The following is a 12,936-nucleotide window of genomic DNA, read 5'->3' as shown; positions in this document are numbered from 1 at the left end:
ACCTTCATGACGATCCACTCACTGTAGTGGAGACATGTTGATTTTTAGAACTAGTTTTCGATGCCCTATTGACATGGATTCGTCATCTTCGTCAGCTTAAGCGGAAGTGCTGCGAACACCTCAGTGTCCTCTGCTGCCTGGGCAGTGCCAACTGGAGTGCAGATTGCTCTGCGCTGTTTCAGCTCTACAGAGTCCTTGTTCAATCCTGCCTTGACTATGGGAGTCTGGGTTATGGTTCAGTGGTGCCCTCAGCATTGCGTTTACTCGCCCCAGTGCACCACTGTGGCATTCACCTAGCGACAGGAGCTTTTAGGACGAGTCTGGTTACCAACATCCTGGCGGAGGCCAGGGTCCCTCCATTGCAGGTTAGGTGTGAACAACTGCTGGCCAGTTACGTTGCACACGTTCGTAGTTCTCCTGCGCATCCGAATTACTGTCTCCTTTCCCCACCCGTGGCGGTTCATCTCCCGCATCGGTGGCCCAGGTCATGGCTTCCAATTACAGTTTGTGTCCGATCCCTTCTTTCCAAACTGGAGTCCTTGCCTTTACCACATATAGTTGAGGTCTATGCAAGTACACCTCCATGATGTACACCTAGGCCGTGGCTTCGCCTGGAACTTTCACAAGGCCCCAAGGACTCAGTTAACCCTGCAGCTCTCTGTTGCCACTTCCTCTCGGTTCTTGACATATACCGAGGCCATGAAGTGGTTTACACTGATGGCTCGATGGCTGATGATCCCATTGGCTTTGCGTATGTCCATGTAGGTCATATTGAACAGCATTCCTTGCCCGATGGCTGCAGTGTTTTCACTGCCGAGCTGGTGGCTAAATCTTGTGCTCTTGAACACATCTGTTCATGCCCTGGGGAGTCGTTTCTTCTGTGTACTGACTCCTTGAGCAGCCTACAAGCTATCAACCAGTGCTACCCTCATCATCCTTTGGTAGCGACCATCCAGGAGTCCATCTATGCCCTGGAACGGTCCAGTTGTTCAGTGGTGTTTGTCTAGACCCCAGGTCCTACCGGAATCACAGGCAACAAACTTGCCGATGGGTTGGCCAAACAGGCTATGGAGATCAGCTTCTCTGCAACTGACCTGTGTTCAGTACTACGCCACAAGGTTTTGCGGCTTTGGGAGACAGAATGGCATAACCTCAGTTCGCACAACAAACTGCATGCCATTAAGGAGGATACGAAAGTGTGGAGGACCTCCATGAGGGCCTCTCGTAGGGACTGTGTGGTTCTCTGTCAGCTCCACATTGGCCACGCTTGGGTGACACACGGCTACCACCTGCACCATGATGACCCACCTCAGTGTAGGTGCGGCGCCCGGCTGACAGTGGCCCCTATCTTGGTGAGCTGTCCTTCTTTGGCTGCCCTGTGATGGACTCTTCTGTTTCTGGACTCGTTGCCATTAATTTTAGCTGACAACGCCTCATGAGCTAATTTAGTTTTACATTTGATATGTGACGGGTTTTATGATTCTATATAAGTTTTAGCACATGTCCTTTGTCCTTTTATGTTCTCCACTGTAATGCTTTTAGGCTGGAGGTTTTAGTGTGTCACAGAGTGGCTGGCTTTTCCTTTTTATTCTCATGGTCGGCCAGCCGTGGGCATCTGCTCTCTTGTTTTTATCCCTTCTACCTGTTTCTTGCTTCTCTCTGTGGTTTCCTTCTCTTGTTTTGTCCACAGTAGTGTTGGTTGTCCTCCTGTCATTCTTCTGGTTCTTTCATTCTCCCGTTATTGTGCTGTATGTCTCCTTTCTTTTCTTCTTTCCCTTTATTTTATTAACTGGGCGCAAGGGACCGATGACCTTGCAGTTTGGTCCCTTCCCTCTCTCCTTTAAACCAACCAAACAACACTCCAACTAAAGTGAAATTAGTCATAAAGTATAGAATTTTCTCTTCACTTGAAATGCCTACATAATCACTTGGGGTATATACACTTAAATAAAATGGTAGACTTCATTACAGACTCAAGTGCATTAAATTGGCCAGGAGCTGCTCCACTTTATCAATTTATTTCAGATCTGAAGGATGATATCTCAGCTGTATTATGAAAGTGATTAAAACAAGAGTAGAGCCGTGGATATTGAGTATTGATGAAGAAGGTGGAGGAGGTTAGTGATTGGAAGTAAATAACAAAATGTGGAAGATAGAAAGTAACGGAGATACCAGGTTTTAAATCTTGCTCTGCTTATAAATGTTGTGTGTTATGCCTAGTAGTCACTTATTTAAAGAGGCAAGAATGAATTTTATTGTCTTTAAATTTAGTATTATATGACCCTATTATTTGTAACAAAGACTCACCATGACTCAACTGAAAAAATTGCTAGCTCACTTCAATTGACCTGAAATTGGACTGAAGTAAGCTATGCAGTTTAAAATTAACCATAATCTTTAATAAGTTGTCTCTTTACGTGAATGGAGCAATGATAAAAAAAAAAGAATAAAACCTTCTTCTTTTGGTAAGGATGATACAGCTTATGAATATGGGCAGGAAGTCAGAGAATAGGTTTTATTTTGTGATTCTCTTGCAAAATCTGTCCGGAGGCTTCAAAACCGAGATAGAGTAGCAGATTGCCAACATTATGCCAAAGCAGTTGTTGTTTTTGACATAATGAAAATTTGTGTTTAATTTACAGTTTTTGTATGAAATATCTGTGGCAGTGGTTCATAAAACGTTTGTGAAGGTGGTAAAACACAGATCACAAGGAATTCATTTGAAACAGTTGAACTGTTAGTAGCGCAACACTTGCGATGACATAATGCAGATGTATCAGAAATTAACTAAATACATATTTTTCATTTAGTAACTTGGCACACACTGACCTCTCCCTCAGCATGATAATTGTTACATTAAGTTATTCCAGCAACAACAACAACAACAACAACAACAGTATTAACAACCCATATACATGTGAAATGTATAACTGTGATTTATCGCTTCTATATTTGTCCACCCAGGCACCTAATGATTGGTTTGTATTCCCAGTAATGAAATCCTCTATGGAGGTCATTTCACTGATTAATTTTTGAACAAAGTACAGTTAGATACATGACTTCTACAAAGTCATCGATACTCTGTGACTATGAATCAGACGAGAGACAAAGTCTCAGTTGCTCAGCGCAAAATATTGTAGATCAATATGATTTTCTACTACCCCCCCCCCCCAACCCCCCTGCCTCACCCCTCCTCTCTCTCTCTCTCTCTCTCTCTCTCTCTCGTGCGCGCGCCCACACACACACACACACACACACACACACACACACACACACACACACACACACACACAGAGAGAGAAAGAGAGAGAGAGAGAGAGAGGGGGGGGGGGTGGGGCGTATGAAACTGCATTATGTGGATGGCATATTTTTCTTCTCCAGAACACCATCTATCTGCTTTTTCAGTTTGAAATAATTAGCATGCTATAGCATTCACTGAGGTTGATGTTTTCTGACCTGTTCTGCTATCAGTTAACTTACCAAATAGTAGAAGCATTTAGTCATTGGCAAGCACATAAAAAAGAATGAAAACTTTGCTATTTTTATTTTTTGTGTGCCTGTAGACTCAACGCTTCTACTATTTGATGAGTTGTTACCTTTACTCCTAAATTCTCACATTCTACAAGAACTTTCCACCATATTTATTTGTTAGCTTTGCTGTGTGACAGCCAGCTCTAAAGTTTGGGTGGTGATATATTATTTCAAACACACCGCCGGCTGCGGTGGTCTCGCGGTTCTAGGCGCGCAGTCCGGAACTGTGCGACTGCTACGGTCGCAGGTTCGAATCCTGCCTCGGGCATGGATGTTTGTGATGTCCTTAGGTTAGTTAGGTTTAAGTAGTTCTAAGTTCTAGGGGACTAATGACCACAGCAGTTGAGTCCCATAGTGCTCAGAGCCATTTCATTTCAAACACACCAGTTATGGTAGTTATTGAAAATTGACAGTGTTTGGATCAGCTTTTATAGTTACTCAGTTGTAGGTATAGGAACACAATTCAGTATGCAGTCACTACATTATTTATTAGTGGTGACTTGTAACAGTTTGGTAGTACACTTTGAATAACTAAGCTAAATGAAGAATACCATGTGGTGTACTGTTACAGTTTTATCACTGTTCATTGAAAGAATTCGTGAATGATGTGATCATTTAAAGGGCTACTGTATCTTGCTGTTACAATTTGATCATAAATTTGTAGTATTGTGTCACTTATATTAAGCTTATGTAGTAAGCACATGCACTACTCTATAACCATAGTGTTGATGAGTCATCATTCATTTAAATAGAAAGATTTGAAGTTTTCCATTCTAGATAAGAAAGTCTGATTCTGATTCCTACAGTGAGGAGGTAACTTTGAGTATTGTAAGTTGTAATAATAATGTTGCAGAGATGGGGCGGGCAGCACAAAACTGCTCTGTGTGGCGTAGGATGGAGTTTTGACAGATTCGTCATCAGGTAGATTTGAAGCGTGAAAGCTTTGGTAAGGATGCAAAGGTACTTATAGAGGTCATCACAGCTGGAACAGAACTGCATGCCCTGAAGACAGATGTTATTAAACAGGGAACATTTGATGTGCAACAGATGGCGGGTGTAAAAGTGGAGATTGTTGTTGGGTTGTATGTGTATGAATGTTTTGGAATACAGTCTGTTTGATACTAAAAATCACAGTGGCAGTAATTGTTTGGGATTCCAAGAAGCACCAGGACAGTTACATTCAAGGAATGAGTTAAGTTGAAAAGTTTCACCATGGATCCACATCATGAACATAACAGTTAAACAATCCTCCAGTTCAGGAGATAGTGAGTGGCCAAGGGTGTCCCCTGTGTACACTGCAGGGCTCCCAATTATAGAACTGTTGAGTAAAAAAATCAAGAACATGATGGTCGTTTGCTTTACTTTTGTATTCAGCTGTGTAACATCAGAGTTTACGCTAAATCATTACCACAATTCCTGTCATTCTGGAGGTAATGAGTTGTTCAGAATCGTCGCAAAGTAATAAATAACTCACATTTTTTGTTATTTTCTTTTTCTAATTTTATTTATTTATTTTAAATTAGAGCTCTAGAATTATAATTCTTTGATTGCTGTGCAAAGTAAACAGTATAATACCAGAAGAAAAATGCATCATCTAAGTATAATATTCCTATCTAGTAGTATTTTACAAGTTCTACACAGAGAGACTACATGGCAGTTACTTACTACTTCCAGTCCACCCCATTACATGACCTGCACGATCTCAAATGAAGAAGAGAGAAAAAGAGAACAAGTTGACAAAGTCTCTTCACGTCTTTATTGCCTGTCCAAATTTTATAAGTCACAAATGATACAGTTATCCAAAAATTAGGAAGTCCAGTTCTTCTGCCCTTGTTGCCCATGTGTTCAACACGTCACCAAAAACATTCTAACTTGTTCTTAAGAAAACAGCTGCTGTATGTGTATTGGACAAGCCTCTCGCTGCTTTTTTATCTCTCTTATTGTTGATTAATTGTTGGTGTTATTTTTCTGCCTTGTGTGAATTATATTCACCTACCTTTGTATTTACATAATTTTTATTAAAATATAATTTAAACACAGGTAACATCATCACATTGATTAGCTTAACTATTTTCATCTTTTGAACATACACTTCATTACTGAGAAAATGATATATAGTAAATCGGAAAAAAAGGTTTAGGGTAACTCTTCATGTCTTAGCTCCTTCAAGAGCTCTTTGTAGAATGCTTTCCTGGTGACATCATGATATGGACCCATGGTTAAGTGAACACTTTACTTTTTCTCTTTCAGTTTAACTCATACTTGTAAACATAATTGATTTGGAGCTTCTGAATGTGCCATATAATAAACCTTGCAGTAAATAGCTTTCTCCAAATCCATACATAAAACCCAGCAACTGACATGCCTGATCAACTGCTGGTAGCAGTATAGACTAGTTCTCCTACAATGTGCTCAACAATACTACTGTTTTAGACAGATAACTTTTTATTGTTCATTTTATACTGTTCCATAATTGAATTAAGTGTCACCTTACACTGCATAATTTTGTAGCTTCCATTAAATTAAAATATGCCAGCAAATATCCTGTTAACTGTGAACAATCGCTAATGGTCTCAAACTAAACTCCATCCGAACATGCCTCAGAAGGCCCAATGGTACTGACTGACCACCATGTCATCTTCAGCCAGTCGGGGTTACTTGATGTGGATGTGGAGGGGCATGTGGTCAGCACACTGCTCTACCAGCCGTTGTCAGTTTTAGTAGCTGGAGCTGTTACTTCTCAATCAAGTAGCCCCTCAATTGGCCTCACGAGGTCTGATGGCACTCCGCTTGCCAACAGCACTCGGCAGACCCGGATGGTCTCCCATCCAAGTGCTAGCTAACCCGACAGCATTTTACTTTGGTGATTTGTCGGGAACCAGTGTTAGCACTGTGGCAAGACTGTTGGCACTAATGGTCTCAAGAAACAAATAAAAAAACTCAGAGCTATGCCCAGTTACACATAATGCTGATAACAGATCATTCAAGAGGAACTTCAGTACTCTAAATATCATGTTTTAAACATTTCACATCTCTTTCCAAGCACTGCTTGAGTAGTACCATCACTCACAGTCACTAGAAGTTAAGCCTATCACTTTGAATGTTCTCTGATAAAATTAGTAATGATGATGATGATAACACTAACATTAATAAAAAGTTACTGCTGTAAACTGGCCATGAACAAGTGTGAACCTGTCAGTTGTGGTCTCTTAGTTTTGCACATGCAACTCACAAGTGAACCTTTCAGTTCTACTATCAGTTGGCTTGTTTGCTAGCTGCTTGCCACAAATGCAGAATAAAAATTTTCTGATTCTCTTTTGCAAGAACTGATGTAACTGTGTTCATCTTAAAGCTTCCAAATATCACTGATTTTCAGACTAATTGTATCGTGGATTTATCCTTACAACTCTTTTTTCTTTCTTTCTTTTTTTTCTTTTTTCTTCCAGCTATCCCATAGTATTACCTTGCAGCTGCACAGTCTATCAACAAACCTCACTGCCCTGTATATATTTCTTCATTGCATAATTCTGTCATTTTGCAAGCTCTTTTAAATTCATTGTTATTCATTCATAATTATTCTTATTTTCTGCGAAATTCGCAATGGAATGCATACAAGATTTCATTTTAATTCTCTCCCATTAGCTACATTTACTGGCCACTGTAAGTTACTCATTGATTTAGGACTCCATAATTGTCAGTTTCTCTTACTGTATATACTTACAATTCTTTCTAATTGCCATCTATTCTACCATTCACATAGAGCTGCTTACTCTTCTTAGCTCTGTGCATTTTCTATACATTTGAATGCCTGGTCTGTAGCAAATGAAGATAGAGATAGATATCATGCTTTAGAACTGTTACAACGTATGAGAATATATCTCCATCCTTAAGCTTGGTGTTGAGTAATCACCTGTACTTAGCTATTGCTCAGCATGTTGTTACTTCTTCACATTGAAATATTTTCTAGAGTGCTTGGTGATATTTCTTCTTTTATTTCATTTTTGTGTATTTTATTCCTGTCATTGCTTTATCTGTATCACCAATGAGAGTCCCCATCAGTATCTTAATTATTGTAGTTATCAGTGTACTTATTTCTCTCTGTTTGTCAAATGTCACACGAGATAATGTTAGAGTGTTTTTATATGAAATGTTGTTTACATAAGGAAAAGGCAGGAATAAGTCAATTACACACTAATTTTATTTGTGATTTTAAACTATCACATGAACACACTATTGTCATAAGTTGACAATTTCTGAAAACTTTTGTGTTTGATTTAGGCATCATGATCCTAAATATCGTACTTCTGCATATTAATCCCATCATTTCGCTAGTCCTGCCAAGCAGAACAATATTTTTCTATAGAATATCTTGTGAATGAAGTGTTCTTGGCATTTAATTTTTGTGTCTGGTAATATAATAATTCTTGCAAATTACTTTATGTTTTATGTTTGTGGGATCTCAGTTCATAGTATTAAATTTTAGATTTGCACAACTATATACAGGAAAGGACTTACAAGGCAAATATCTGTTGCCTAAAAGCTCGGGGGGACTGATGACCTTCGCTGTTTAGTCCCCCTTAAACATCCCCCCCCCCCCCCTAAAAGCTCGGGTATAGACTTACTTGATATTATAAAATAAATAAAAATATTATTTTGTGATATTATGTAGCAGTATACTACCATTACAGTGATACTGTGAGGTCATATGACTCATATTTACATATGCCATTAAGGTGCTAGTATTGCTAGTTATGTAACTGTAATGCCATGTGCCATCTTTTCCATGTGACATATTCCTGTCTTACTTATTTATAACAGTACTATTGTAGGACATCTGTCCAAGTGCGTGTGTGTAGGTAATTCCTGTTATGTAATGCTTGCTTTTTCTTTAAGTAGCAGTAGATAAGTATCAGCTTTTGTTCAAAAATGCTTGTTACTCACCAGAATCATATTATTACATACAATACTTATGAACTCTCATTTCTGTTCACAGGAAAATAAATCAGTTCTGAACCTGTACGCAAGCATACGATAATAGCAAACTGGCCAGCTCTTGGTTTAAATGCAGACATTCAACATATTCAGTTCAGAAACAAAGAGTTGTTGAATATAAAATTGTATATTATTCTGAGTTTGTGGTTTCTGTGTGTGTGTGTGTGTGTGTGTGTGTGTGTGTGTGTGTGTGTGTGCGCGCGCGCGCGCGCGCGCTTGAATGTGTGCATGTTTATTAAATGTGATATGTGTAGTAAATATGTTATATTGAATTACGTCTGTGTAAAGCTATTAATTTACTAAATATAAATTGTTACATATGTAATAGGAATGTGTTACATATGTGGAACGTGAAATGTAGTATAACTTACATTGCAGTTTAATTTGCTTTTCTGTATTATATTGATTTCCTCGGGAAAAGAGTCCCTGCTCTGATTTTTACATGAGCAGTATAATAGCTGTGAATGGACATTATAAGCTTCAGTGTCAATGAATAAATCCAGTATTTACAATGTAAAACTCAAAAAGATGGTGAGTGCCACATTGTATAACATTGCTAAATTGTTATAAAAAGAAAAAGCCGCCCCTACCACCATCACCTTCTCCCTCCCTCCTCTCTCCCTGTGTGTGTGTGTGTGTGTGTGTGTGTGTGTGTGTGTGTGTGTGTGTGTGTGTGTGTGTGTGTGCGCGAGCGCGCGTGTGTGTGTGAGAGCGATAAATTTATAAACATGGTGTACAACACTTGAAAGTAAGCTAATACGTAAAACGTATGTTGATGTACTGTATGTGGAATTAATGCTTATTATATGAAATGATATCGCCATTGTATGTATGATATTCTTGTTGTGCAAAGGTTTTGGTTGTTAACTGATCTATTGTAGACGTATTTCCTGTTGAAATTGTGAATTTTATTTTGTTGAACATTTCACATAATTACTGTTGTTATAAACATGAAAGTCTGAGTCTTTTGTATTGTTCTGTTACTTTTTGCATGTATGTATTTTTTTTGTGTGTGTGTTCTTCTTATTGTAAATTTTGAAACTTGTAGTGTGTGTTCACATTGTCGTGTAATAAATTTTTCGTGAGCTTGACTAAAGACCTTTATATGGATGTATAGATCGCTATATTAGTCTTGCCAGTCTTATAGTTTGAAAATTAGTAATTGTTATACAAGGGCTGTTCAGAAAGTAACTTAAGTTTTTCTGCTGCTCAATGAGAGAAGGTGCTAGTGTCCCCATCTTAGTTTCAGGGCATCTACTGAATTATTATGCATAATGTGATTGTTTGTGGTGCATGTTGCCTCTGCTTTGTTCACTGTAAATGTTTAAAATGTGTGCTGCAGTAGAAAATCCTGCAAGTTATGAAGTGCGATCAGTGATTAGTTTTTTATTTGCCAAAAAAACCTATTGGAATTTATCAGGCACTTTGTACGATGTATGGAAATGATGTAATTAGTGAAGCCAGAGTGAGACAATGGTGCATCATGTTTAACAGTGGCACACTAGTGTTTTCAGGGAAGCACGAAGTGATAAGCCAAGCATTGTCAAGACTGAACTGGTGGAGAAAATCAGTGTAAAGATATGGAAAAAAATTGTGAAACATTAAAAAAATGGAGGAGAGTGATACAAAACAAGCATTGAGGAAAATTGCATTACAAGGTTTTTCTTTCCATCTGTGACAATGAATAACTATACACAACCATTTGAACTCAACAGATCATGGATGGTTTTGTTATGGGAGCATGATGGTCATTCACAGTTCAGTTTGGACCGTCATCTGAGTGATTTTCACTTGTTTCCACTCATGAGGACCTGGCTTGCAACACGGCACTTCAGCAATGATGAGAAACTGCATACAACCATGCATGCATGGTTGAACCCTCAGTAGGCAAGATTCTATGATGGAACTAACAAAAAAGTGAATCGTTGTGATGTCTTACTGTATATGGAGATTACGTTGAAAAATAGCTGAATAGTTTGACTTTCAAATGTATATTAGAATATGTGTTTCATTTGATTGATTTTTTATTCTGAAGTGTAAGTTACTTTCTGAATAGCCCTCACATAATGTATGGACAGATTACAAAAAGCTATTACATATTTTCTGATTTGAAATGTGCCATTGAAGTGTGCAAAGATTATAACTTACTCAGCAGTAATATGGGCACCAAGCAGCAGAAGGATAAGCTGAATTGAGGTTGTAAGAGACAGAAATAAAATTATGAGGAAGGAAAGCCTACAAAATGAACAGTCAGTATTAGAAAACAATGTAATTATGATTCTTGATTATTTCCAGTTTACTTGTGTCCACAGTCCTTTCAATATCTTAGAAATTGTCAAAATGTTACATCTTGTTCTCATACAGTAATAAATATGAGTGCAGTATTGATGTGAATTTGATAGGAGTTATTATATTGAGTGCTATGCCCTTTTATATAGATGATTAGAAATCTTGTTTCCATTCATATGAAACTAAGTGTGTAAGTATAATTGAGATGAGGATGATGCCCCCTTAGCAGGAATCAACAATCATTGACACACTTCATAGTGGACTGGTACTGGAGGAGGGCACAACAGCCAAAATCACAATCTTAAATAAATAAAATTAATAACAGTCCACGCAGAAAATGTCATTTCTAAAACATTATGATTTTTCAGGCTTTCACTGCTCTAGTCATATTCTCATCACGTGTTGCAGTCTATGTCTTCAGATATTTGTCATTTCTGATAAAGAAAATTTGAGTGGTGTGTACAAATGAAGTGTTCTGCCCAGAGCAAAATAATCGGTGTATTGCTCCCCATGTTTTAGTGTTCCTACGTAATATGCCTCAGCTCACTTCTCCCAGCAGATAGCAACAGGGTGGTGTGCTCTATATTGAGAACTCAAGACTGCTCTGTCAGTAGCATCTGTTCACAGAGCCGTGCACAAACTAGCTGAAATGTTACAGAGTAATGGTAATGCATTAACTGGCCAGTTCAAATATTGTTACTCATCATCCTGAAATGATGCCGCCCCCCCCCCCCCCCCCCTTTTTAAGCATGTCTATATTTATCGGGGTAGAGGAACTCGCAGAACAATTGACACTGGAATTGTGGAAATCCTCATCAACTACATGAAAAGTCACTGCATGACAAAAATGGGAACTGATGCATCATTTTCCGGCAAATGACAACTTCTAATAGGTATGTGAGTAATACAGTGTAACCCTTTATCATAACATTAACCACTATCGAAGAAACTAGTTATTTTGTGTGGGACAATGCAAGAACACGCACTGCTAACACATCTATGACAGTATTATGATGTGTTTTTTGATGGTAGAAACTAGCTTACAACTTCAGTACTGACATCAAAAAACTGCATTGACTGACCAATGCAAATACTCTGAGATTACTTTGCAAGATTTCAGTTAGAGTTTTTGCACAGTTTTGTGAAAAGATGTTCCGAACATACCAGGCTGAAGTGCTAAATAGTGCAGACTTCTTTCCAAGACCACCTCTAGGAGAAAATAGATATGCCACCTGCCAAAGATCAAGGAACAAGTCATAGATTGTGTGTCATTCAGAGCATACCTTTCCAGTATCAGTTCTCAAGCAGTGCCAGAGACATTGTTTTGTGTCATACATGGAACACCCAGTAGTTCAGTTGCTTGCTATAAAACATGACAACAGTGCAAAACTGCAATTTGTTTTTCTAATAAGAATCTGTTACACAAATACCGTACATAATGAAGATAAGGACTTTATGGCCATATAATGTTGACATTCTGCGACCCTTCTTGTGTAAGAGAGATCAGTTTGTAAAGTTTATGTGGAACAAATTTCATTAAACATTAATATTCATTATTATTGAGTATTTAATACAGCTGTATTTTATTTATTTGTTTCTGGCAGAAATCAATCTTTCAACAATGCAATTATTGGGAAGAAAATGGTAAAAAAGGATTGCTACCCTGCCTCACAAAATATTGATCTGCTGTTAGACAGTGGACTGTTGCTCCAAATAACATAGTGCGAGGTCAAGGGCTTCTGCTGCATCACTGTGTGGCACCAGCTCTCCTTTGTCGCTTTCAGGCTTCACAGCAGTCTACTTCTTCTTGGTCTTGAGTCACAGCAGCAACTAAATCAAGGTTCTCCACACATGCCCCATCTGCTGCCATCCACTCATCTACAGTTCCTTCACTAGCTTCTTCACATCCAGGGAGTGTCTGTATCATTTGTAACAGATTTTCCTCTTCATTTTCAACTACGTTGTCCTGAAATTCAAGAGATGTCCACAGTTTTCTCCACAATTTTCTCAGAGTATTTTCCGAAATATTCTGCCATGCCTCAGCGGCCCAATAAACAACATCCTTCACATTGGTCTTTTTCATTTTGTCCACTAAAGGAATGCTACATCTTGGATCAACATTCT

General features: G+C 38.5%; 1 protein-coding gene across 2 annotated transcripts in view; it reads left to right on the top strand.

The window, feature by feature from the left end:
• Positions 1-10,866, top strand: part of LOC126248910 (fizzy-related protein homolog) — a 125,173-nt gene extending 114,307 nt beyond the window's left edge. Inside the window, exon 11 of one of the 2 annotated variants that reach the window (XM_049950388.1) lies at positions 8,525-10,866. In XM_049950388.1, the coding sequence (XP_049806345.1) occupies positions 8,525-8,566 (42 nt within the window). In that variant the 3' untranslated portion in view covers positions 8,567-10,866. The remainder of the gene's footprint in view (positions 1-8,524) is intronic. The other variant, XM_049950389.1, reaches the window with a different exon arrangement.
• The last annotated feature ends 2,070 nt before the right edge of the window (positions 10,867-12,936 follow it).

The sequence above is a fragment of the Schistocerca nitens genome, chromosome 3 (genome assembly GCF_023898315.1).
Source record: "Schistocerca nitens isolate TAMUIC-IGC-003100 chromosome 3, iqSchNite1.1, whole genome shotgun sequence".
Lineage (NCBI taxonomy): Eukaryota > Metazoa > Arthropoda > Insecta > Orthoptera > Acrididae > Schistocerca > Schistocerca nitens.
Note: the sequence above shows the minus strand (reverse complement) of the source record. Positions and strands in the feature narration are given on the sequence as shown.